The sequence below is a fragment of the Salarias fasciatus genome, chromosome 4 (assembly GCF_902148845.1).
Source record: "Salarias fasciatus chromosome 4, fSalaFa1.1, whole genome shotgun sequence".
NCBI lineage: Eukaryota > Metazoa > Chordata > Actinopteri > Blenniiformes > Blenniidae > Salarias > Salarias fasciatus.
In genome coordinates, this window is record NC_043748.1 from 16087955 (window position 1) to 16115887 (window position 27933).

The following is a 27933-nucleotide window of genomic DNA, read 5'->3' on the forward strand; positions in this document are numbered from 1 at the left end:
GTCAATAGGGGGACAGTGACAGTATACTTTAGCCTCACAATTAGTGTCTTGTGCAGGGATAAAATTAACCACTGCAGATTGAGGCAGACAGGGAGGGAAAGGACAGAGATGAAGTTTATAAAGGAACTGGCATTGCCAACTAAAAAAAAAAAAAAAAAAAAGATGATACAATCTCACGTCCTATTCCTGTACGGGGATGGTGCACATCCAGAGAGGTTAAACTCAACCACTGTGAAACAACTGCAAGTGTTGTCTATGTATGTCTGTTATCTTTGTCTATATGTGGAAAGATAAGAAAAATGAAATGGGTGAGAAAAAGCAAAGCGCCTACCTCACGCAGCTGAAGCCTGACTTTATTAATGGCTTTCAACCAGCGAAGTCTCGAAGGGGTAAAGGGCAGCGGCGGGCCATCATCATGGAATCTATTTGGATTGATTCAATAGCACAGGATTAAAAAGAGCCAAGTTCCAACGTGTCTTCATGAGAACAATATGCAAAGGTCCAATTCCTACAAAAAAACAAATAAAAAACTATACCTTTGGTGTTTAGAAGATCCTTTCTCTGCTGGAGGGTCAATTTTCAAGGTTCTGCCAACTTCAGGGGACATCCGACGAATCTCCTGCTCGCTGACCGTTGAGTGCCCGTTGGTGGAAGGATGTCCATTTGTACGCGGCAGCCCATTTGTGGAGGGGTGAAAGCCGGTACTGTGGTAGGAGTGGAAGGACTCCTCCAGTTCGGAGCCTCCGGTGCTCTGGCCAGTCTCACTAAGCTGGGAGCTGATCTGGCTCAGGTTTCCTGATGAGCCAAAGCGACTACTTTCCACTGGACTACAATGTGAAAGGAGTGAAAATATTCAAAGTCAGAAATGGAGGATTATATTTTCGGTGCATGTTCCACAATGCCAGATGCATGGGGAAAGTTACAGAAAACAGTTACAACATATTTTTCTTTTATTAAAATGTACTTCTATAGCTTTTCATTGATCCTCTGAAACAGCTGATGATTGATCTTTTGGATTGCAACAATCCCCACTCACTGACAAACAATTCTTTGCACAAAATTTTGAAGCAAACAAGTCAAATCTTCATAAAGCAGATTCCTAGTTATAGTGTGAACACACCACAATGACATCATGTACAGCCTTGGAGGTAGGATGAAGGAAAATGGAAGTAATAAAAATCCAAAATCTTTAACATGCATGCATTGCACACCTTCGGCATTTCATAGAGTTTAGAACAGAATTTAGCACACAGGTTCATGATATTCTTTGTGGTGTGAAGCAAAACAGTTCCTACAAACATATCAAAATAGGCATATTTCTACACACAATTACATCTGCATATTTTATTGACAGTAGTCTACATTTTATATGACAGACTAAGACTATAGAGCACACATACACAACGTGGGGATAAAAAAAGATGACATACAACTAGATGGGAACAATAAAATATGCAGAACTCCTCTGTATGTGAAATATGACAATTGGCATTTCAGAATTAATTTCATTTTCAATGGCAGAACACTGCCACTTAGACAACTTGAATGGATACTTCAAGGTTCATGATCAAGAATTCATTAAATTCAGGTGTATTCACTGTACAAAAATATTGTACAAATCAAATCAGAACTCCATGCGTTAATAAAAATCTATTTTTTGTACATAACAGTGTCCAATCTTGTGCAAACATATGTGCACATAGGCTAAAGAAAAAAAAATCACCAAGAAATCATTATCAGATAAACAGAAAACTAACTTGATAAAGCCACTGTACTAAGCAAAAATCAGAAAAACATTTGAGAAAAGTTTAAGTTCAACCGAGAGAATGTTTTGAAATATCACAGAAGTGACAGTAAACTGATCTTTTCATATACTTTTATGTACAGTGGCAATGAATAAACATTTAAATTTTGTGTTGGAATTCTGTTTTGATATGACACCGGAAATTGCAGCAGGGATACCACAAACGACATAACACAGGACAAACAATACACTACATGAACTAAGCTATTAAGAATGGACTGTTGAGCTGGACAGGAAATACATGATTATTCCAAATGGTGGTTTCATCATAAATGGTGGGTGGGTGCCATTTATAATGCTTTTACTAGCCTTTTTGCATTCAATAGATCCTTCTCGGACTGGTTGTCCAGCTGCAATCCAGTGGTAGGACCTGCAGGAGGGTCTGTTTCTACAAGGCTTTCCTTCTTCTCTGGGATCAAGGATGCTGAAGGATCTATTTCAGGAGTGGAGATGCAAATCTGGGGGGTTGCTATATTGTCTGTGGAACCTACCGGTTCAGTTTTTTGAGCGTCAGATGTTGCAACCTTTTGTTCTGTTTGTGTTTGACCACTTGTTGTCTTGTTACTTTGGGGCTGAGATGTAATGACTGGGGCAGCTTGTGGTTTTGGTGGTTCTGTCTGCCATGGAAAACTGATTTTTGCTCCAAATATTGAAGCAGCAGGTGACTCCTGTTTTCCAGCAACTGCATTTTCATCTTGAAACAGGCCTCCAGAAAGGGTTTTTAATCCTGAAAACAGGCCACCACTTCCTTCAGTTTGAGGTGATGCAGATGCAGCTGATGTTGTTGGTGTAAACAACGATCCAATAGATTTCCCTGCATCAGTCTGGGCTGATATGAATCCAAACAAAGAAGTAGCTTGTGGTGGATCAGCACTGTTGGGCAACTGACTGGCAGGAGAAGCTGTATTAGCTGGTTGACCTGATTTATTTTCTTCCCTCTCAGGGTCTTCTTTAATAACCATAGGGGCCTCATATATTATTCCATCAGCAGTTGGCTTTTCTTTGTCAATGTTCTCTACCTGATGGGTGAGGTCCTCTGTGGTATTAATAGGCCCAATTGTGTCAACCGATGCTTTTGGACCAACTTCTTCAGATGCTTTGTCAGAAGTAGGTGCTTGGCTGATAGATTTGACTTTGTCATTATCGAGTAACGTTGAGTCCTCAGTTTTATTTCTGTTAGCCTCACAGCCAGATGTTGGTACTTTTGGTGATATATTGTCATTTTTGATCTGAGGTTGTGGAGGAGTTCTAGCTGCTGGCTTGGGCTGAGCTGGTGCTGAGTCAGGTGACTTTGTTGGTGGTCCCATGCCTCCAAATAAAGATCCACCTATGCCCCCAAGTATAGATGCTCCAGTCTGTGAGCCTGCAGGCTGGTTTGTCGCTCCTCCAAACATTCCACCAAGTAAAGAACCACCAGGCTGTGTGGTGGCCCCACCACCTCCAAACATTCCACCCAGCAATGATCCACCACTCTGTGACCCAGCAGACTTTGCAGTGGCTCCTCCCCCAAACATTCCACCAAGTATTGATCCACCAGTGGCAGAGGCAGTGGCTTGCGGAGCAGACTGAGTAGTTGGCCCTTTAAATAACCCTCCTAACAAAGATCCTCCTGCTTGTGGAGCTGCTGTCTGGGCATTAGATCCTCCGAAAATACCTCCTAATAATGTTTGACCAGTTTGACCAGCTTGGGGTGTTGTCCCTCCAATTCCAAACAGTGAGGCCTTTTGCTGTTGCTGAGAACCATCAGTGGGAGTAGCAGCTGGTTTAAAAAGGGAAGACATAAACCCTGTAACTGCATCTGCTGCTGTGTCACTTGCTGATTTTTCTGGCTCAGGAGGCTTTTGCTGTACCTGATCAACAGGACCTGCTATTTGAGTGGGTGGTGTACCTTCAACTTTAGATGGAGTTGTGTCTTGGTTTAATTGAGTGCCTACAAGTTCTGGTCCTTCCATGTGTGCTGGCAAACTTGTTTCCAATTCTTTAGAATGAAGCTCTTCAGTTATAGGTGGTATAGCAGTTGATTTGTCAGTATCCTGACATCTAACTGCTTTGGAAACATCACCATCGGTTTTAGACAAGCTTGCCTCTTGACAATGGCCTGTTTCTTCAGGCTTCTGTGATGTCTCCACCAGTTGTTTGCTTTGGGTCGCAGTATCAGTTTCAGATTTTTCATGGTTAATAGGAGCTCCTTTGCTGTCATCAGTGGGTTTTGGTAAAATGGTTACACTTGATGTAGCATCACTGACAGAAGTAGTTGATGCTTTCTTATCATCATTAGAAGTTGGTGTAACTGTTGTCGGGGATACAGCTGAAGAAAGACTTTCTCCAAACACTGAAAACAAACTTTTACTGGGGCCTTCATTAGGAGCAGATGCTCCAGGTAAAATGCTACCAAAAAGAGATGCACCAGTTTGTCCAGAAGCCGCCTGAGAAGAGGAGCCTCCTAAAATCCCACCCAACAGAGACGTTTTATTTTCAGTTGTTGATGATTGGGAGGGAGTTCCCCCAAAAATTCCACCCAAAATAGACCCTCCAGTTTGAGATGCAGAATCCTGAGGAGCAGATCCGCCAAATAAGCCTCCAAGTAATGATGACCCAGCCTGGGAACCTGCAGCTTGAGGACTTGAGCCTCCTTTAGTGGGGCCAGCCTGCGGTGTAGTCTGAGGCGCAGACCCTCCAAATAAACCGCCTAATAATGAACCTGCTGTTGAAGCTGGCGCTTGAGCTGAAGACCCTCCAAACACTGACCCTAAAGAGAGCTTCCAGGCTGTGAAGATGGTTGAGGAGCAGAACCTCCAAACACAGAGAACAAACCTTTAGCTGGTGGTTCTTTAGGGCCTGATGATTCAGACACAGACCCTGTGCGAGGGCCCATTTGGTTTGTTTGAGGCTCAGTGCTTGATGTTGAAAATAAAGAAAGCAGCCCTTTTCCTGGACCATCTGAAATGGATCCAGTGGATCCACTGATCATAGACATCAGACCAGAAGCTGGAGGTTCTTTGGAGGGCGTGGAATCATGGGGCAAATTTTCTGTAGTTGTTTCTTTTTGCACTGCATCACATTTTGACTCAGGATCCTGAGATTCAATGTCTTTAATTTTGGAAGCCTCCGCAGAAGAATGAGTGCTATCAATTATTTCGGTCAGTGGGGTAGCATGCATTTTGTCAGAGACAATGTTTTCTTTTGTCCCTGAAAATTCACTAGATATTTTACCTGTAACTGCTGCTTCTGTAACCTGGCTACTTGAAATTGTGGGCTCCTGGGAGGAACTTTGTTGTTCCTGAGTCATCTGTGGGATTTTGGTAGAAGCATCAACAGAAGACAAGGAATTGGGATTTTTTTGTGGTGATGACACAACATCAGAAGGTACGTTCTTAGCAATTACTTTGGGAGCCGCAGCCCCTGGTGAAGAGGACATATTTGCATTTCCACCAGCTGGTGTTTGTGGAGTACTGGGGCCACCAAACATAGAGAACAAGGATTTTGCTGGACTATCACTTGATGATGACAACCCACCCAATATACCTCCAAGAACAGATGTGGCTGTCTGTCCTTGGGGTTCAGGCTGTTCTTGGGGTTTAGGGTGTGTGTGAGCTTCTTGGTGCTTTTGAGTTTGTGCTTGAGCTCCCCTCTGTTGAGATGACATTGTTGGTGGTTGTGGTTGTGTTTGAGGAGGATTTGGACCACTAAACACTGAAAACAGTCCCTTCATTGGGCTTTCAGATGAACTGGAAGGACCAGGCAAAATTCCTCCAAGAATAGATCCCGTTTGAGCTTGAGACTGCTGGTTGCTGGGACCACCAAACATCGAAAGAAACCCTGTAGATGGAGGGTCTTTTGGAGGAACAGTTGCTTGTTGTTTTGCTTGATCAGAAGGTTTGGTTTGAGTTGGAGGCTGAGATGGACTTGATCCTCCAAACAATGATAAAAGCCCTTTACCAAGTGTTTCCTGCTGAGGAGGTTGTGGTGCTGCACTTGGGGGATGCGTTTGAGTCTGTGGAGAACTTGGACCAGTAAACAACGAAAATAAACTTTTACCGAGCGATTCCTCCTGTGGAGCAGCAGCTGCTGTAGGTGTTTCAGGTACTGGTCCAGGTTGTGAAGTTGCAGCTGATCCTCCAAGCATTTCTCCGATTGAAATTCCAAACAGTCCACCAGATGATTTGTTTCCTGCTTCTTGCTTAGTCTGTACTGCAGGTTGCTTAGCATCTAACTGACTTGCTACATGGCCTGAAGAAAGGTTTGTAGAAGACATTTGCAATACAGTTCTTTGTGGGGGTTGACCCTGGTCTGGTCGAGGAATGTGGTCTTTGTCCACTGTTTGCTGTCTCCGTATACCTTGGGGTCTAGCAGCTGAAGTGAGTGAACTCTCAGTAACACTAGGTTTCATTTGTTGTTTCTGTGGTGGTGGTGGCGATGGCTCCATACTAAATAGACTGCCAATTGATCCAAAAAGATTTGATACTCCTGTTGTCTCTTTATTTGTAGTACCACTGGTTGGTAATGATGTGGTGCTGCTAGTTTTGTTTTGCTGGTTGGGAGAGACCTCGGGAATTTGGGGTGATTCTGGTTTAGTGTCTTCTATTCCAACTGCAGATTTTATGAAGTTCATTAAGCCGGCTTGAGGTTGTTCTGGTGGTTTCTCTTCTGGTTTATTCAGTGGCTTTTCAGTTGCAGGTTGCCCAGAAGGTACGGGTTTGATCACAGATTCTTTTGATCCTAAAGGCACAGTGATGTCGGGCTTCGTTGGTGGGACCATTTGCTGGGCCATGGTAGTCTGACGAGAAAGTCTAGGTTTGTGTGACGTTTGTAGTTGTGTTGACGGTTGAGCCACCTGGCTTGTTAAAGGAACTGAAGGCAGCGTTCTCCTTTGTGAGGGAACTGATGTCTTCATTTCCACACTTTCTGGTGGGTTAATTACAGAGGAATCTTCTTTGATTATCTTAGATTTAAGACTTTTGAAACTTGATGCAAGAATATTTTGAGGCTGTTTGCTTGAATCCTGGTCAGTGGTTTTACTCACTTCCATCTGCGATGTTTTACCAACAAATGATGATATCATTGAAGAAATCTTGTTGACTTGACGATTTGGCTGTTCTTCCCCTGGAGACACTCTTTTCCTCCATTCATCCTCTGTTACATCATCCACATGTTTCACTGTGACAGCAGTGGATGAACGACGCCGCTGGCTAGGTTGATAACAGCTGTAAAGGAACTGCTGGTTTGCATTTGTGGTATCACCAGAGTTTAGTGAGACGGCAACTTTTTGAGCAAGTAAGTTCTTAATTTCCTGGTTATTCCAATTAGGGCCAACATGATTTTTATTATGACAAGAAAGGTCAATTACTTCATCATAGACATAATTGGGTTGCCTTGGATCCATTTTGACTTTGTTTAATCTATAGGATGTGAAATCAACATTTTGCTGCCCTTGTGACAAAAAGGAATTCTGAAACATTTCAGAGAACTGCTCAAGATTTAAATTCATGATCTGATTTCCTTTTCTATAGGCAGCAGACAGGTCCAACGGTGCATTAAGAAGTTGAGAATCACTTTGATCTTGACCAGGAAGCCAAAGAAGCTCATCTTCATTATAAAGGGGAATTTTAAAGCCACAGACTAAAACCATCTCATTGTGCAACCAAGCACTTGGAAGACTATCTAATTTATTTTCCTCTTCAGGGGCACAGGTATACACAAATTCACCTGCTGCATCTGTAAGCAAGGCATAAATGTACTCATGGTCTGTGTAAACAAAGTAGCCACAGTCACCATCATCAGCTGGCCACCACATGCCCTGCTCTAAAAGTGTGAGCCACTGCTGATACCATTCAGTATCTTCAAGATAACGAGAATCATCAGTTTCAGGATTGGCATTTTGATAACAGGTTGAATCAAATGGTCTGTTCATATTAAACTGACTATTATGGAAATTTTGCAACCGATTGTCATCAATTCCATATTGCCAGTTAGCAGAATAAGACAGGCTTGGTGCCGTTTCTTCATAATAGCCTTCATGATATGAAACACCATTCAAACTGTAAGTGCTACCATCATTAAACGAGTTCCGTCTCCCAAACTTTGCATTACACTGTCTGGTTGTTAAGTTCAGCACACCTTCATCATTAGCTGAATAAGCTGCATTTCCCAAGTCTTCATAACTGCTCCATGGCTTCCGTTTGGGATAAGGGTCATCATTGCTGTGGCTTGCAAACTGATAGTGTTGAATTTGCTCCTGAGAAACAACTCTTTGAAATGGCATGGGGTGAATTGATTGATTAATATCCGATAAACTGCAGGGAAGAGCAGATGCTGCCCGCTCACAGTTATGTCCGTACACTTGATCTTCTCCCTCACTAACACGATTCAGTGATTCATTCTGAAATTGTTGCCACAGTGCACTTTCACGGATCCACTGGTTTTCATCATAAGAGGGGCTTATTGTGTAAGGGGACAGCTGGCCTTGGTACAGATTTTGGCTTGTAGCTGCGGACAAAGAGGGGCTGCTTCCACTCATATATGGCTGTCTGGTCATCACTGAAGAATTTACATTGTTTTGTAAAAGCAAATTAATATTTCCAGTGCTATAAGCCATTGGGTTAATGGAGTGAGCTGAGCCAGAATAATATAACTGAGATAAATTACCTGTGCTTATAGAAGAGTACGCTGCCTGACTCTGTAGAGTTCTAGCAAATGTAGCTGATGTTCGCAAGTCTAAACTCTCAGTATCAATTGAGACTGGAGCACTAACCAAAGCGTGTCTACTGTGTCCTGGATTGGGGGTACCTGGAGTAAATCTGTGTGAGTTGTCCCTTCCAAAGTCTGATGTTGCACTTTTTGATACACCAGAATGTAACATACTAAACTTAGTTGAAGTCTGTGGCTTTGTGATCTGACCTGACATTTCTAATTGTTTGGTATATGGGTCTTCAGTTAATTTTTTGTTAATTAATCCAGATAACAAATGCTGTTGGGGACTTTTTGTATTCTTTTGCTCCCACTCTTTATGGTCTTCCACAATGGAGGACTGTCGTACAGTAGGGAGTGACTGTTTGTGCAGTGGAGGTTTCACTGTTTCAGAATGAACATTGGTCTTTTGTTGGGGTAACTGCATCGTCGTTGTCTGAGAGGTTCCGTCGGTGCATTCAGATGATTTTGTTAACTTGTTTAACAACCCTGAGAACACTCCAGACTGACTTTGAGTCTCCAGCTGGGCAGGACCAGTCTGACCATATGGCACTTGGCTTTCATGCTGCACAGCATCAATGCTTTTAGGCTGTTGATCCTGAGGTACATTTTCTGATGAGGACTTGAATATTCCAGAAAATAAACCACTTGATTGAGGTTTGTGTGTTGTACTACTTAGTACTTGATTTTGTTTGGACATTGGAACATTCTGCCTTGTTTGCTCATAGTTGGATTTACTTGGGGTAATTACATGCTGTTGAACTGATGGCTGGTTTTGTGTATTTATGTTGTCTGCTGAAGCAAATTTAAAAAGACCAGATAAAAGACTACCTTGTTGGGATGGACTTTGTCGAAGTGGAACTGTTTGTTGTCGAGTAAAGCTTGGTTTACTTGCCTCCTGTTGGACAACTTGCTGACTTGAGGTTCTGTTCCTGAAAAGAGGGCCTCGGCTTGAACCTTCAGTACTCTGTTTGTTGAAACTGTGTTGACCGCTATGTTGATCACTGATATGGTGATGAACTGCTGGACTGCTTGAAGTAGTCTCAGAGGAACCAAACTTGAGCAAACCAGACAACAACCCCTTTTGTTGAGTTTGTGTTTGCTGAGTTTCACCTGATGTCAACGGCGGACCAGGGTTGGAGCTGTGGATATTTCCCTGCTTTACTGCTTCAGAGGGTTGTTTATTTTGTTGCATATTTTCTGTTGATGAAAATTTCAATATTCCTGAGAAAAGGCCCCCTGATTGTGGAGCTGCAGAACTTTGTTGTGGGGCTGGTTGTTGAGGAAACTGTGGGGGATTACTGCTCTTGGGAGGTTGATTGTTATTCGAACCCTGCTGAGGGACACTGCCAGAAATGTCACTGGTAGAGCCAAATTTAAGAAATCCAGAGAGTAAACCTCCTTGCTTTTGTTGGCCCATATGAGAAATGTCATCTGCTGAACTCCCTTTGAAAAGACCTGTCAAAAAACCTTGTGATTCAGGCTGATGGGGAATTTGATGCTGTGATTCATGAGAGGCTGCGGGAGGCTTCTGATTTGATGCATGCTGTGCATGCGTGGCAGACGGCAGTTTGCTGTTTTGAGATTGCTGATTACTGCTAACATTCTGGCTTGAACTAGAGGGAGAAGGTCCAGGGTTTAACAGACTAGAAAACCACCCTTTGTCTGTGCTTTCATTGTGCATGGATGAAGATGCTCTCACGTTTGTTGAAAAAGCAACGCTATCTGCTTGTGGGGCGTTCTGTGATTTTGTGGCTCCACTAACATCTTCACTGGATGAAAACTTTAAAAAGCCAGAAAGCATACCACCCTCTGGTTTGGAAGCTTGCTGAGTAGAGAGATTGTCAGAGGAGCGGAAAGGCAATTTAATCTTACTGATCAGTGATGGGTCCTCCGACAGTTGGGGCTCCTCTGAGGCTCTAAACACGGGATAAACTGCTACAGGGGGAACCCGCTGAGGTGCGACAGGGACAGCAGGTGTGATGAGTGAACTGAAAGATTTCTTGAAAGGGCTAAAGAAACCTGCGTTTGTAGCTTGCGTCTGGCCATTTGAAATCCCTTGTCCTTCAACAGGCACACTTTCTTGCTTAGACACCTGTTGTTTAGGTCCCCCATAAAAGTGTCCATCGTAATTTTGTTCGCAATGTTTTCCTTGTGATGAACTTTGTGGTTTCTCTAATGTCCTTCGTCCATCTGCTGCATTTGACTGCTGATGAGCACCTTTATCAAACTTCTTCTCATCCCACTGACCTTGAGAATGTGTGGACTGTGGTCCGTGTTTGGATTCAGCTGAGCTCCCATTTTCTCCTGCAGAGAACAACTTTAATGGATTCAATTTGTTCAAGACGGAGTTTCCTGGAACACTCTGAGGTTTGGACACAAGCTCTGGTTCATTCTCTTTACTTCCAAGAGTTTGATTCCTTGTGGTGGTTTCTGTATTTTGATAATGCGCTTGTGTTTTGGCAAAAAGTGGTGGCTGAGGAGGCAAAGAGCTGAAGGATTTTTCAGGAGATAGTTCTACTGGAGATACAACAGCTACAGGAGCTGTGCTGCTTGATTTTGGAATAAAAGAAAACAGTTTTGTTAATCCGGTCTGTGAAGGCTGGGCAGATGGTGCTTTTGAAGATGGCGCAGGCTGTTTTGGACCTCCGACAACTTTGTCGGTGAGAGAACCGAACAAGGAACTGACCGCATTCTTCACTCCTGAAATACCTTGTTCTGAAGGAGGTTGTGCTTGTGGTTCTCCTCTGGGATCCTTTAATGAGTTATTCAGGTCCTCTCCAAAAGAATCAGTTCTATTGCTGCCCTGAGAAGACAGTCTAGATTTGCTTGATTTTGGAAGAGAACCATACCTGCTGATTTCTTCCTCTTTTTCAGCAAGATATTCAGAAACGGTTTCGACGAGACACTGGAGCTCATCCATAGGGTCTACATATTCGTCACTTGGTTCCTCTACAGGAGACAGCACCGTCTCTGGGACCCATCCCCCAGCTTTAGATTTTCCATACTTTTTTTCCCGCAGGTTGTGAGAATTTTCTGAGTGCCCTTCATAGGAATAAGAATAACGATCTCTGTAATGTCTTGTGGTCTCAGAGTGACGGTCTTCAGCCATAAAGGGAATATCATCAACATCCTCCTCTGTTCCTAAAGGGTAGCGCAGATCCTGGGAGTTTTCTAAATCAAAATCAAATCGAGATTTCATTCTGGCCTCTTGTTCCTTTTTGTATGCAACATAATTCTCCAGTGTGTGGTCCAGCTCATTTTTAGCCCACATCCTTGTTTTGTAGAGAAGCCCATTCTTGTATGGCCTGAGGCACGACGTCATGCGCTCCTCCTCTTCCTGCATATCTGCCACCTGCCGCATAAACAGCTCCCCTCTCTTCTCACGGAGAAGAGCAAGGTCAGATGGAAATGTCTCCTCTGTCATTTTGTCTGCCTCTGTGCTGAGAAACCCTCCCGGGTCCTTTATCTTTTTCTTCCGTCGCCGATCGATAGTGTCATAGCCCTCGGGGTAGGGGGCAGGCAGAAAACTGTTCAGCTTTGTATTTTCACGGAGAGGCATGTGCGGTGGCTCGGGGTAGGGCCTTCCCATTCGTAGGATAACGTTGTCTTCCTCATCGTCTAAAAAGTCACTCAGCTGAGGCTTGTTCTGCCCTTTGTATTTGTTTTCCCAGTCTTCCACCCCCATGCCAGAATCTACAGGTATAATTCTCACTCTTCCCATTTGGTTTGTAGATCTTATCGAGGTTGAAAAGCAGATGCATAATGAAGATGGGAGTGAAAAAAGTGGCGGAGAAGAAGCAAATGAAGGGAAAAAAGTGCAAACAGAAATAAAAGTTAAGCAGCATGCTAAACGGTGAAGAAAGACAACAACAAATTCATGCAAAACAGACTGTTGTACTCTTCAGTAAACACAGTTCTAACTATGTTACATAATTCTTCTTATAATTAAGATCATATCAATAAAAAGATTTCCTCAAACTTCATCTTGTGATCAATGATCTACTGTTCATTTATTTCTCTGTTCATTTATTAAAAGTATTTTTTTTAAATTAAACTCCCTTCTTTTCTCTTTCTGTAACACAATGCTAAATGTCTGATGACTCATTCTGCACTTCAGAGCCTTTCCTAAATCTGCATACAAATAATAGCAAAGCAGCTTGACTGCTGCCTCCTATCAACAGCAGCTCCGGCTTCGGACATCACCACAATTGGCGACTGACAATGTCAAACTAAACTGAAAAAAATGGCTCCCCTACTTTGAATAATTTTTAATCAAACTACTAAACTATACAAAGACGGCATATCACTTGCAATTTTGGAAGGGGTTTTTGATATATATTTAAAATTTTCTCTTGGTACTTTAAGATTTGAAGATGTTCATGTATGCAAGCGTTCAGCTGTGTGCATGTGGCTGGTGGTCTGCATATTATTTAGTCTTTGTAAATCTCTAAAAGAAAACTCACACTTTCATCAGCAGTTTAACACTAAACCTACATCTCCAATCATGAGAAAAGCATGCAAAATTACCACCATATGGTGCTGGCTCAAGTTTTTTTTCCTAAATTACTACAGAAACATGTCTGTCAACGTGACTCCCTCCAGATGTGTGACAAAGGGATTTCCTCCGAGATAAAACTAAACCCAAATGAGAGCACCAACAGAAACTTTAACTGAAACAATAGACCAAGAAATATAACCACTGAGGTTTTCCTGGCTGTAATCCGTTTTTTTTTTTTTTTTTTTTTCTTTTTCCTGATGTGGAATTATCCGGATCAACTCGCTATCACTCAGTGCAGGCAGATTTAGAGAAATCTCATGGCACGTAATCAGTCTGTGAAGAGAGCAACAAGACTGTCTCATGGACCAAGTATGGCCTCAAACCAGCAGCGTAGTGGAAATCATAACAATGTAACTGTGTTTATTTTTTTGCTGAAGGATTTTCAAACAGTCCCTCCTTTTAATATTCTGTTTTATCATAAAATGCATGCTCATCATTTAATCAACACAAACACACCTACAACTTATTAATTTTAATCACACCAAAGAAATAGAACCATTCAGGTTAAACTGTCAAATTCTTTATCAAGTAAACAAATGAGAGTAAATTCAATTCCAAAAGTTTTGAAATGGATTTTTGCAAAGAAATGAAAGGGTGATTCAGTTTGAGTGGCACTGTCAGTGAAGTCCAGAAGACAACAAATGTGTTTTTCTTTTCTGAACTAATACAAAATACAGAGCTATCATTTAATTAAACTGTGTGAGGGTGTTTATTTCAGCTGGTCATTTCTGACGCTATAGTTATTGGAAATGTTGGTTCAGATTGCATTAAATATTGTAAATTATTTCTAATCTTCTATAAATGGTTATGAGCTTCAATTTCAGTTTCCTGTACACACATAAAACAATGATGAGCGCTGTGATGCAATTTTTGGGTTCAGTGTTTTTGCCTCAGGACCCGTCAAGTTATGGATGGGGAGAGATGGGAGACTGAACTACAACTTTAAAACCGGAAGATGATCCACAGGTTGCTTCTTTTGCACATGAAAAGAGTTTAAAATCAGAATGTGTATGAGTGGCTCTGTACATATTGTGAATACCTGCTCCCTCTGTGGTCTCTGTAGTCCAGGTCGAAGCTGTGGATGGAGTCCGTGCAGCAGTCGGTGTGGTGCTGCGGCCGGGGCCCCATGGGGTACTGGTGCATGGACGAGTTGGGTTGCGCTGTCGTGTGGTAGCGCGGAGGCAAACTGTTGCTGGTCTCGCTGCGGTAGTCGCTGTCCCGGTCATCCACAGCACTGTCATGGTCATCCAAAGCTACAACCAGGCAACGAGACAAGCTGAATGAATTCCCTCTGCTGGTTAAGTACATTTGATACGGCTGCACACTGAGTGAAGTCTTTGCTTTGGAAGCAAAGGAATTGATTGCTCTGTGTCTGGATAAAATGTAATGAACTGCAGAAATAAGCAAACTCAGCCAAGTTGATAGTAAAATGAGAATGCAACCATCATGCATTTGTTAAAATAAGGAAGGGAAAAAAAGCCATACATAACCTATATCATATGTTAAGACAAAAGTAAACAAGGTAGAGCATGTTACTTAGTAAACCTGAGTATCAACATATACAGACAATCTAAATATGGTGCGAGAACTGAAGGGTTTCAAACTCATGCACTGAGACACTCCCGGTCGTGATATCTTTGGATATGATAGTTAATATACAGCTGCCAAAATCTGCATAAATGCTGCATCAGTTTTAAAGTATTTCACACTGGTTATGTAAAACTGTTACATCTCGTAAGATCTGCTTATGCCACACTGTACAATTCAAGAAAACAGCTCTTAAAAAGAGACAGAAATACCAATTCATCACAGTAATGAAACTCCAATATGATCAAGCAGATTAATTTGAAATCTGAATTTGTTAGAATTGCATGGGGCAACTATGTAACCGTTAGTGTATTTTGCAGAGGAATTAATTTATTCCACAGTCTTCAGATCACTGCAGTGCTTTGGTGATGCCAAGAGGAAGCTGTGGACATCAGCTCCTATCAAGATATTTCTGGTAATGTACGGGTAAATAAAGAACTTTGGTGCTTTGAGGCAGGAGTGTTACACTGATATTAGCTCACTGGCAACACAACTGTATCCTAATAGCATACAAAGCAAAAGTTCTCAATTTTTTTTTTTTCTGAACTGTAGTGCGAACTGTAAAAAAAAATAAAATGTGTGTGCATGTTTGAAATCTAAAATTGTGCATGTTTTCAGTGTCTCTGATCATAAATGTGAGGTTATGATTGTTTGTACCTACCGGTACTTAGATTTGAAAACACAGCGATTTCTGTGTGCATATCAAAATTAGTTTGTGTGTCAGTAGGTGAATAATGTCTTGTGTGTGATGTGCTTGGTGTGCTGTACTGACACCTGTAAATGTATTTGTCACCTTAACCTCCACCTGAGACAGGCCTGTCTCTCAGGGGGATTTAAGAAGACGATTTAGCTTCTCTCCTGCAGTGATTCAGCCACAACACTGTTTCATAGCCTCCATTTTGACTTGCAAGCTCACTTTCATGAAGCCCTGTTGATATTACGCAAACGAAACTCCTCAATCTTTGGACAATCTCTGGAATGACAGTAGAGTAGAATTCACTCGTGAATTGGTGGGATAAAATTTCACCTCGTGTGTAATGTAAAATGATTTCAGTGCAGTACACTCAGTCATATGCAAAGGAATCTAAATACCCAAAAACAAATCTCATCAGACTCACAAATGTGAGTTCAAGGGTTCAATAATTGTTTTTGTCTTCTCCTCTGACTGAAATAGTGCAATCCTCAAAAGGCAGGTCAGGAAAAGCAGGCACATTATTATTAAAAATATTCCACTTCATGCCAAGTTTGTCATTTTTCAGATCTGAAAAGAGGCAGCAGTAACCATCATGAGCCATACTTTTGCACTCCTACTCTTTTTTTGTCTCTTTCTTTGTACAAATCACTGCAATGCACTTATTGGTTTCTCATGAGAAAAGCACCAGTGTCCATTTCCAGAAGTGACCTTGCAAACTAAACCACGGAGCTGCTGGTTTTTGCTGGAGGGGACAGCCGACCTGCGGTTTATCTTCTTCCGAGCGATAAAGTGAGAGGGTGACCGATAAACTGATTCTCTTGATAACTCTGAGTAACGTGGAAGGAGCAGAAAAATGTGAAAGTGGAACGTGCTAAAAGCTGAGCAAAGACTGCCACCTGTTGTTCAGACGATAGAACCAATTCTACAACTTTTATATTGTCTGATTTCATAGACCAGCATAGAAAGATTTAGAAATAGAGCAAAACACTACATCTGAAGACTTTTCTTGAAATAAAAATATAGGTATATTTCATAAATATCACCAACAAAGCAAATAGCATATCATAAAAACAGGAAGAGAATAACAGGAAGTAAAAAGACTGAAGAGAACCAAGGAAAACACGGAGGAAAATCAAGTGTTAGAATGAAAAAGTGTCATTATTAGAAATGCACGGGAACTTCGGAGATTAGATGTTGCTGGAAGGGCGGGGGCGGGGGTGTGGGGCTTTAATGGCATGCAGAGGGGACCAAGGGTTGGCCAGAGGGGGGGGAGAACTTCATTAAAGTGTGTTACATACTCAGTGGGTCAGCCCATCCGAAATAGTTGCCTGGTGGGAGTGCAGATGTTACAAGTGAGAGGTAAGTCAAGAGGAGGCAAAACGAGCGTAAGCAAAGAAAAAAAAAAAGCATCCCTGTGTTGGGGAAACGAGGGAACTTCACTGAGAAACAGTAAAGGAGATGTTTATATGGCCTCTGAGGTCAAAATATACAGTAGCTGAATGAGCTATTAAGCATTGCCCTGCAATGTAGTCACAGAGAAAGATTGAGTGAAGAAGGTAGAGCTATGGCTCCACCTAGAGGCAGACAGGAGGACTGAAGGAGGTGAACTCACAGCACTGGGAGGCTGCAAATGGGAGTGGGCGACTCTGAACATCATCCTGAAGAGGGTACTGCAGAGGACAGAGACACATCAAACACAGGCATCATGTCTACTTTTCTAGCTTCACTTATTCCATATTGTGTTTTTCCTTATTAGTCATTTACCTGTCTATCAGAGTTAACAACTAAATTAATACAGCAGTTTCGTATAGCAGAAAAAGGATTAAACTTCGATAATAAGATGTTTTCATTGACTTTAATCAAAACATTTTCCTTTCTTCAGATGAGACCTTCATTAGAAAACACTCCACCTCATCATGGATCCCCATGGTGTTGATACGTTCCAGCTTCCCGGTCCAATACTGCGCCTCATCATCTGGGATGTCTGGTGCCGAGAGAAGCATGCAACAGCACAAACAGTTCAAACATCATGCTACAGTATGGCTTCATGACACATTTATTCCTCTTTCATTTCTCATGAGCTGCTTGGAAATGGAGACTATTCAACAATAAGCGTTACCAGAAACACGAGCGCGGCCCTGTTCTGTGTCAGATCAGCCCCGCTCAACATTCCCACCTTGAATTTTCGCCACACACACCAGCCAGATGCACATTAAAGGCCACAAACACAAAGGCCAGGGCTTCAAAGACCCTCCAACCCACCGCTTTAATGAACGGCTTTGGTGGCGCAGAGTCACTGTGGGCTCCTGCTACCATTAAAGGTCTTCTCACAAAACAGAGAAAGAGGCTCTGCCACTCCACAGAAAACCACCTCCGCTGCTCCATCTCCTTTTCTCACAAGGTTTGAGTGCACATACACATTAGTGGAAACAGTGGTCGAGTGTATAATGGGCAGAAACGCGACAGACCAGATCACGCTCTTAAACAGCACTACGTTTACTGAGATTATATGATGAATCATGGTGATTGATCATATTAACCACTGGAAATTTTCTGACCATTGCCCAAAATATTTATTCATTTATTCTTTCTTGTGGGTGCTTCCAGGAAAACGTGAGCAAATGGCTGATGAACGTAAACCTAGACCGGTACTCTCCTCTAATTAAAGTTAACGTAATATACAATAGCTTTCTTAATGGTTCTTTAATCCAGTTGGCCACAACGGAATGAATGGCAATGACAAAATTCTATTTACTGAACCTAAGTTAATAACAGAAGATCTGCCATTAGTGAGTCAGGGCCCTCAATTTATGAAGGGCAGAAAAAAAAAATACTCTGCCTTGCTAGTACACCATCTTTAGTAATGGGTTTGATGGGAGAATCATCCTTCACGTCTGGCAATGAAACACTAATGTATCGAAATTGCTCAAATTAGAGGAAATGCGACTTCAAACCAAGTTTCTTCATACAATGTTTGTTTTTTAATCGAGGGTCTAATCAATTAATCCGTTTACAAGTAATTCTAGGTATATGCTTTCATAAGTCCTCACTTATTCATTCCATTCTTCCACTCCTCTGCCCCGGGCTGAACCATCTCTTTCTGCGTAACAACTAAAATTGACTGCTGACATTTGAAGAGAGAGAGAGAGAAAGGAAAAAAAAAAACATTTGTGGCCTTTGTGTAACTCAGAAGATCAAGTTTTGATTTGCCCTCAGGTAACCAGAATAACAAGTGTCTTCTCAGCGGTATAGTCAAGAGTTTGATAGAATCGGACTGGAACTCGTCTTATATAAGACTCCCGACTGTTCAGAGGTGAAGCTAATTCATCTGAAGTTCTCTTCACATCCCCAAACTATACAAATAAAACACTGGCGTCTCACCGAAAGGCAGTTCGAAGCGAGTGTCCAGTAGGAGGCGATGAGGCGTTGGGTTCTTGGTACCATAGATCTCGTCTGCTTTCATGAGGACCTCTGCATCCAGGTAAAGCCACTCACCTGAACCCTCCTGTATGAGACATGCACTGAAGAGTCATTCACAATAACAACAGCACTTTTTTTTTGTGTCCAATGATTAAAATTCCAGGAATTTTAATTGGCGTTTCTGTGTGGGTGAATCTCCTCACCTCTTCTGACTGATGGATACTCTTCAGAGGAATCCAGGTGGTTCCCACCATGGTGTCCCAGATAAGGCCTTTGTTCCAAACCTCGACGATGAGGCCGAGATCCAGCCGGTTGATTTCACTGTTGAAAGAGATATTTGGATGTTAAATATTTATATATATCAGATATTAAAAAACAAAAAACAAAAAAACTACAATAACCTGTGCTAAAGACATAAAGCTATCTTATTTCACTGACTGGAGACTTTGCGTCCAATACTTCCTAATTAACCATGTGGCGTCCCGCAGGGCTTGCACCTGGGGCCCTGTGTTATCTCTTCACATGTGCTACATGTTGCTGGCAGATTCAGTGTAGTCCTCAAGTCATATGTGATTTATCTGACATGCAACTTGGCTCTTAATTCAAACCTATTTAAGATATTTTCGCTATCTGTGTGCTATGAAAAACTGAAGAGCAGGACTGCTATAGATAAGGTGATGCTTAAAAGACAGAAGCTTTGGTTAATTCTACCAGAACGCTGCCTGCATATTGCAAATGATTGTTTTGGTTTCATTTGGCAAAAATTGGTGAATCTCTCCAACTTCTTCATAGTAGTTCAGTGATATGTGGGCTTTCAATTTGTCATGAAATCCAAATACATCTCTTTTGATTTTCATCTTTTACACAAAAGGCTTCATTTCGGATGTTACATTATAGCAAAAAAAAAAACAGGCCCAGATTGAACTATTCATTAGGATGTTTAAGTACGATAACTCAAACGAATGCTTCCATGTGACCATATTTTAATCACAACAACACAATGAATACAAACAGTTAATTATGTTACATTTCTCTGATATACCACCACCACTTAGTAATATTTAAGAAAGGCATGATGATGACAGATATTTCAGATTTACCATATAGATGGTAGATTTTTTTGTCTGATAATAACTCCAAGAAACTTCTATAAATTATATTTTATTCTTTTCTTTCATTAACATAACGACTTCTATGGATAATTTGTTGGTTAATTTCTGTACCACTGTTTGGTAATAAAACAAACATCTCTTTTCAACTGAGCATTAGCTGCCACAATCCATCCCAGCCTAGTTTTGCCATTCAGCGCATGATTGAAAGAGCTCAAAAACAGCTTGACGACAGCAATAAAATCCACATCGTTTTTCAAAAGAGCCGCATGACAAGTGCATTTGCATATACTAAACGGTGGCAGTTTACGATTATGGACCATATGAACAAAAGAAAGATGAGAGGAAAGATAATCAAAGAGAGCAGATTGAAATTGAAAGTGATACACGGAGGGGAGGGGAGGGTGCTGCTGAGGATCCAGGGCGTCCAGGTGCACAGACAAAAGGATTCTTACATAATTTGCAAATGCAATGCAGCCAATCAACTACAACAATTAATTACATCCAAACCCAAATTTTTATCAGGAGGACATCTGTTGCACATGTTGCGTTTCAGAATCTGTCAGCTGGGAGATTTTGATTTGGCATTGCGCTTCATCCCTGTATTGTTGTCGGTGCATAATGAAAGGCTGTCTGTCTCTGTCAACTGACAGGAAAGAAATTACACAATAGATCCAGAAAGGACATCTACTGACAAAACGTCTCATCCTCATCACTTGACTTTTTCAGTTTCAAATCAACATATGGGTTAAAAACGCAGAGTTTACTAAAGTACAGATTTTTGTGTGAAATCAAACGACTGCTTTTAGTTAAGAACGAGGTGGATGTGTCGCAGATTCAGAAGTATTTCGAAGCATGTAACAAACGTCACAAAGCAAGCTGGCTTTCTTTGTGTAGTTGACAGTATTTTGATAAGCATGTCATAATAAATCTGATATAAATCACAGCAGAACAGCTTTTTTTTATCGACCTGATAATTGGATTAAATAACTGTAAGTTGAAAAATAATGGTGTAAATCATATAATATTTTGAGAGGAAAGCTCAAGCTATTTTAGACCCACTAATTTCCTAGTTTTAATGAAGTCCTACCACCAAGGAAATTTTGCAACAGGTGGTGTGGAGAATTTTCTGGAAACACTGATGAATCATTACGTTTTATGCGGAATTGCACCCGACCATCCCATCATTAATGGGCAGAAGAAGGATGAAGGTCTGGAAAAATAAACACTGTCGCAACACGGGAGTTCACAAAAGACAAACAATGACACACATCCAACGACGTGTCGTCACGTCTGTCACCATAGACACCGGACACCAGGAAAGGAAACGTGAGGAAGTTAGACCACTTAGCTTGTTGCTTTCTTGTTAAGGTGGAAAACTGAAAACCCAAGATTTAAGATAAAAAGTGTGAGATGTCTGCGCTTTAGGAACTTACAACATGAAATCCTGCTCCCAGCAGGGCTGATCGCCACGCACGGTGATGGTCGTGCTTTTGACATTCTGCACCTTCAGCGTCACATAGGTGTTGAACTTATCTAAAAATGAAGACAAGGAAACAAGACAGGGAGTAAAATAATGCTGCATAAAACAAACATGGGTTGGACATGAGGTGCGGAAATAGTTTCATGATCGCAATCTGTGTGGTCTGTTAGTGACGATACGGCGCAGACAAGACAGATGGTAGAACTGATACCACAACTAACTGAGCTGGTTCTCCGCTGGCTTCCAGCGCCTGGAGTGACACGCGCCGCACGAGCGAGAGTGAAAGCAGATGAAACTCCTCCTCTTCCTCCTCCTCCTCCTCCCCCCAGGACTGTCAGGCCACGCCAAGCCCACACAGGCGAGGTCAGGCCAGCAAACTGACCCCGTTAATCTCCAGTGAAAGCCAATCCCATGCTGCAGATACAGCGACAGGATCAACTGTCTGATCAGTCTCTCCAGTAGACACTCTGAATCATAGTTTTTGTTTAAGATTTTCCACCAAACATGCACTATGCAATGAAGAAATCATGTCTGCTGCTGATCTACAGTAACTGTGACGTAATGCAGAAGCCACCCTTGACCTGTTACTCCCGCAGAAAAGGTCTCTGTCAGCCCGGATAGAATCAATTCATAAAACTCAGGTGGGTTAAAGGTGACGGGAGCAGCAGGGCCCACTAGAGCCGGGTCTAACGGTGACAAATGGATCCTTTTGTCGCTCGGTAAAGGATCACTGCAGGAACCCTGCTAGCTGCTGAGAGACGCTTTAAGTGCCCCTCTTTCAGTCCGCGCCTGCCGTTTTCACACCCGGTGATCTCCGCCGGCCTCCTCTCAGCCAGAAGCGGCGGACGGAGGAGTCCCAGCAGTGGCTGTCTGCACCAGCTGTCAGCGCGCAGCAAAGTGAGGGATGGTGGACGGTGGGGGGAGGGCTGCTGCTAACGGGGAGGATTAGAAGGCCAGTGTCACATCCACTTGTTTTTTGTTTTTTTTTTCATCCATCCCAGCGTCGACACGTGCCTGCTGATTCACTTAACCTCCCATGAGTACGTCTCACTCCTTTTCTTTCCCCAACTATTTACTCTTCTATCAGGGAAACAAGACGACCCAGCACAATTTGAATATAGCAACTGATAGAGGAAGATAGAAATGTTTGATGAAATGTACAACAGATTATATACTTCAGACAAGGAATAAATGCCAGATGCTGTTTGTTACAGTAAATGAGAGAGCTGCACAGCTTTGGTGAAACATGCAATATGTGATAAAGTTGTTAAGAACAGATTTGTGACCAATATTTCATATGTGCATCTCCAGCTCCCACCAGCACTGTCTAAGAGGTTTGCCAGCTTGGGTAGTTTGGGTTGATTTTTCTCTTTGTCTGTTTTTTTTTTTTTTTTTTTGTTCCTTAAATCTTCCCTCAAAATAAAAAGGGCTGTCAATTGATTAAAAAAAAAAAAAAAAAAAAAAAAGGGAGGTAACAGTTTTTGGGAATTCTGTTCTACGAACTTCATGCTTTAATTTAATAACAGATTTTCATATGTAAGAATCTGTCGTTTTGAATTTTCTAAATTTATTGCAGTTTGTTCAGTCTTTGTGTATTCCACATACTGAGATAACAATATCAATAAGTTTGTAATATAGTGTGCAGATCTATGATACAACAGTTTTTACTTCTATAGGAGTATGATTCATTTTCAGCACTACTTTTATTACTATAACTACTATTGCCATTATCATCACTATTATCACTACAGCTACTGTCATTATTCTCACTATCGTACTAGCATTTATACTATTATATTTATATTACGACTTTACTTAAATTTCACTGTTGTCATCAGAACCATGGTCAGAATTGAGACTATTACTATCAGGATTTTATCAAGATTAAAGAAGTTTGAGTTGTTCCTTCTCCTTTTCAGACATGTTACACTAGACATGTGCTATTTATATGTGTATGTACAGAAATCTGTATGTCTGGATAAGTGTGTGTGTACATGGCCTTTATATTGACTAATTTTTTGGATTTGTGTGTTCTTAAAATATACTGCAAAATCAAAAACTATTGTATTTTGTGTTGTCTTTGATGCATCTGGAACAAACTAATCATCATAAAAATACATATTGATATCACTATTTTTACGATCACAAATGGATGATTAACCTAAGCATCACTTTTGATTAAAAATCAATCGAAATCTAGTATGTAACTAGTATGTAACTGTAATACAAGTGACGCAATGGTAGGTGGCTTTCATATCTAAATGTTTTTTATTTTAAACCACACAGAAAATTATGGCATAAATCTTGCAATCGAACAGCCGCTTTTCAGATTCACACTTAGAGCACTGAATAGTTGTGCTAACCTCAATGTTTTCAGAACCAAAAAACATATTTTCATGGTGCACTTAACTTGAGTTATGTAAAAAAAAAAAAAAACAATCTTAAAGAATATTACAATTTGAATCAGTCATATTACGGGATTAATCACACCCTTCAGGGGCTATAGAGTAGATATCACATGCTGCAAAGCATCCCCTTCATTTCAATAAGAAACATAATGGATCCATAATCCCTGGCGTTCGCTCCCAGGCATTCAGCCACTAAACACTACATCCTCGTTTTGGTTCGTGGGAAACAAAAGCAAAGCATCAGCTGCTCCTTTGTCGGGCGATCACCTGACCGCACTGAACAAAGATTTTCCCCGTTGCCCCGGCAACACGCCGAAACATTTACCTTGCGCGGGCAGCTAACACAGCGGCCAGATAAGTAAACTCGGCTCGTGACACAATGAGACATTTTAGCGGTTTGCACAGGTGGATCATTACGACTCCCCACTGACGCCCGACACCAACAGGGACACTTTGGCTGCACAAATAACGACGTGGAAACGCCGTCCATCCCGCAGCAGTGTGACTGACAGGACACAAACCTAATTAGCGTCTCCAGAGGACAGTGGCGACAAAACGCAGGCATTGTTACAAAGGAGCCTGGGGGATGCTCAAGCTTCTCCCTAATTAGATCGTCCATGCCTTGTGCCACACTTGGGTCGACTCCCATGAATAGCAGAGAGGGGATAAGAGAAGAGGATGTATGGATTAGATAAGAGCCACTTAGAGGCTGTGGACCCTTTATAGCAGGGCCTGTACGCCGTGCGGCCGATACGATCTGCACTGTTGAAGGGGGAGGCGGCAATAACTACCAGGAGGAAGACTGAGGATGTGTGTGTGTGTGTGCACACGAGTGATCAATACTGGATCTGTGAGGCCAATCCCACTGTTCAAGGGTCATTACAACCCGATTGACAAAACAGCATATTAGATGATTTCAAACACATGAACCAGCTGAGCTGCTACGCAGGAAAAATACAGATATATGGATACTGGTGTGAAAACGACAAATTAATTTGTCACTGAGCTGAACATTATCATAATTAATGCCAATACTTTTCATCAGTTTCTACCAATTATATCCAAGAATATGAAAAATATGAGGAAAGCTACAACTGCTATTCTGCCAATGTAGCTTATAAAACTGAATTTTTGGGCTCTGCAAACTCTTGAATGAACCATAGTGATAAACTCACGTTCAACATGAGGCATGAAAAAAAAAAAAAAATACTAACAATGATGACACCAGTTCCAGTTCAGTTTTATAGGACATTCATCATCTCCCGCTTCTAAAGTTAAAACACACGACAACTGTGTAAATAGAGACGTTGCTAAACACAGATCTCGCTGCACGCAGAAAAGTTTTATATTGTCACTAAGCCTCTTAATCCAACACCTGCTGTCTGTGTTTAAGTTAATGAGTTTGTAACAGGATGCGTTTCTGTAGCGGCTCACGAAACAGCGAGATGTGTGTGTTAACCACCGTGACTCTCAGTTCACGCCGACGATTCAGTCTCTCAGACGGAATCTTGCGGACACACGTAAAGTGGTGCATGATTGCCAGGATGACGGAGAAACAGTTTTACTAGCAGAGTTGAAAGATTTCCAGAAAGTGCTTCAATAATCCGGCAGCAAAGTGCAGCCAAACAGAGGACTGACTCAACAAATCTAATAGGATATTAGACAGCAATCGGCTGATAAGAGTCAAGTCACACTTAAATTTGTTTGAACAGCGTTGGCATAAGCCCACCAGGAAGATTTATTGGGTTTCATTTTGAAAGAGTGATTGCCTTTAATTAATAGGAACACAGGTATTATGGGAATTAACAGTAGAGGACACTGCAGTTTGTGTGCTGTTGCAACATATATGGGACAATGCTGGGGTGGCTGGATTCAATTTCTGAAGAAAATTGCACAGAGGCTGATTAAAAACATGTCGGAGAACAATGCCGAGACCGCCGATGTTGTCTGGTTCAGATCATTACTTCTCTTAATGTAAAACCAGACAGACGTGATTTTGTTAAGTTCAGGACTCCTTGTTTCCCTCAGCAATGGGGGCAGTTTTAATCAACATTGTCTGTAAGCTTGGGGTTGTTTTTCCGCTGGTGCAGAATATAGTTGGACTCGGTCAGTGTGAGAGGGGTATCCAGGCGAGAATCAGAGGAGGTGAACTGTGGGGCGACGTTTGGTGGCTTTGCTCGCTCAGTCCTGCCTGTGAACTGCCCACTCACCCCTGAGTCATCAGTCAAACACCCTCATTCATCATTGATCGATGTGAGGGCTTTTTTTCCCCCAATAAATTAGTCCGGAAAATGCATTGAGTTAGAAAGATGACATTTCAAATGCAGACCACTCATCAATGTTGCATGCAACAGAATTCACCAACCTTTTCCACTGCTGATGTGATCCCTCCCCCTGAATTGTTTTCCCTCCAGTATGACAGCCTGGAACTGTGTATAATGCAAAGAACGTAACCTGGAAGTCTGCGCTGAGTATTTTTTAGAAGATAAGCTTGTTCCTGTGCAGTTGAGAACATGCTTTGAGGCAGGCGTACATGAGGAGCACACGGTTATTATCGGTCACGTTTCCTTTGGCAGTCTGTGGAAAGTAAGACAGCTGGCTCTCGGCCCACTCAAGGTCGCCCTCGTCACTTTCAGGGGGAAAAAAAACCCCTAAAACTTTATCCAACAGCAGGCACGGAGAAACAATGTAAAGGATAATCTTTGACCAGCCTTATGTAAACTTTTGTTCCTCCTCCTTAATCACATGATTATCATTGAGAATGAGGAACAATAACGGATTTGACCTGTGAATAATTCCTTAAACCTGAATAAACAGATAAAGGGCCTGAAGAGACCAAGCCTGTTCCTTCCAGCTGGTGACATAATGGCAATAAAATACAGGAATGTGAGAGCTGAAAGTCATTTGCCAGCTTTAGATATTGCAGCATTCATTAAAAAAAGAGTAACTTCAAAATTGCTTAAAGTGGCAGCATTCAGTCATGCAAATGAGTTTCAGTAAAATTACAGAGTCAGCACAGCATTAGTTGTAAATCTCTCACGGGACAGTACTCAACAAATCTGCTTTGTCTTGCAGCAAAACAAAAGGCTGGCTGAGCTGAACGAGCCTCAATGTTTGCACTGGGACAGGTGACGCTCTGTGGCCGCTGTGTAAACGGGGGCCGGAGGTTCTTATCAAGAAGGCTTCAGGGTTCAATAACTGACGCTTGTTTGAAATTAAAGGTACTTAAATAGCTGACAAACACCTTTCAAAACATAAAGAAAGTCCGATTTCCTTGAAGAAATTCTAATACAATGCAGACTTAATAAGGACACAAAATGTTTATCCTCACTAAGACCATCATATCCAAACAAATCTAGAGGTCTGTTAGATGATCAACTTCCCAGAGGTCACTCTGGGAACTGAAAACAAGTGTGAAATATCACCAGCACATCCAAAGCCGTGGTGACTTCCTGTCACTGCCTGCCAGAAGTGTCACGCCGGCGTGACCCTGAACGCCAGAGGGATTTGCTTGGGTGGAGACACTGAGGATTTGGATTTAGCGGCCACCGATCTAAGCTCACCTGTGCACGGCCTGGCATGGAGGGACGCTGGGTTACATAACAAGGAACTCAAGCGTAACTTGAGTGACCCCGAGAGCCGAAATTTAAGTGATTAACCTACATGGGACGCAATCGCGCGTGGCGTTCTTCCAAAAAAAAAAGGGGCCAAGTAGAGAGGCTTTTGAGTTGTGGAGTCTAAAGTCAACTGGAGAAGTCTGGGTGGCTTTAGGTTTGGAACGGCTGGTTTACTGGATTACCGAGCTCGTTTACCGACGGCTTAACACGGGCGACGGTCTTGCAGATAATGCTAATTTAGTAGAACATCAACAATCCTGCAACGTCATGGAAGGCGATTGTCTTTTCAGTTGCGGAGCTCTCTCCAGCTTCACACCATGAGGAGGGGAAAATATCAGACCAGGTTACTGTACAGAATGTAAATGGGGAAAGTGCTCACCTGGTGGTCCCTGGAGCTTGGCTTTCTTCACTGTAAAACACAAAAACACAAAGGTTAGAAGAACATTTATATTCCACTCATTTAGAATCTGCTGATGTCATGTTTGTACAGAAGTATATTCGAATCATAAACAATGCAGCGATACGTGACATATTGACTATTCAGGGCGAAACCAGAAGAGAAC

At 41.9% G+C, this 27933-nt stretch overlaps 1 protein-coding gene across 1 annotated transcript; it reads right to left on the minus strand.

The window, feature by feature from the left end:
• Positions 1–180: 180 nt before the first annotated feature.
• LOC115386827 (protein unc-13 homolog B-like) lies at positions 181–27901 on the minus strand. The gene is made up of 12 exons (XM_030089296.1): positions 27895–27901; positions 27750–27779; positions 21299–21398; positions 18957–19074; positions 18715–18838; positions 17244–17317; positions 16946–17003; positions 16632–16661; positions 14092–14305; positions 537–827; positions 332–422; positions 181–186 (listed from the first exon to the last, which is right to left on the minus strand). Exons 1-12 carry the CDS (start codon positions 27899–27901, stop codon positions 181–183), a joined length of 1143 nt encoding a protein of 380 aa, XP_029945156.1.
• Positions 27902–27933: the final 32 nt, after the last annotated feature.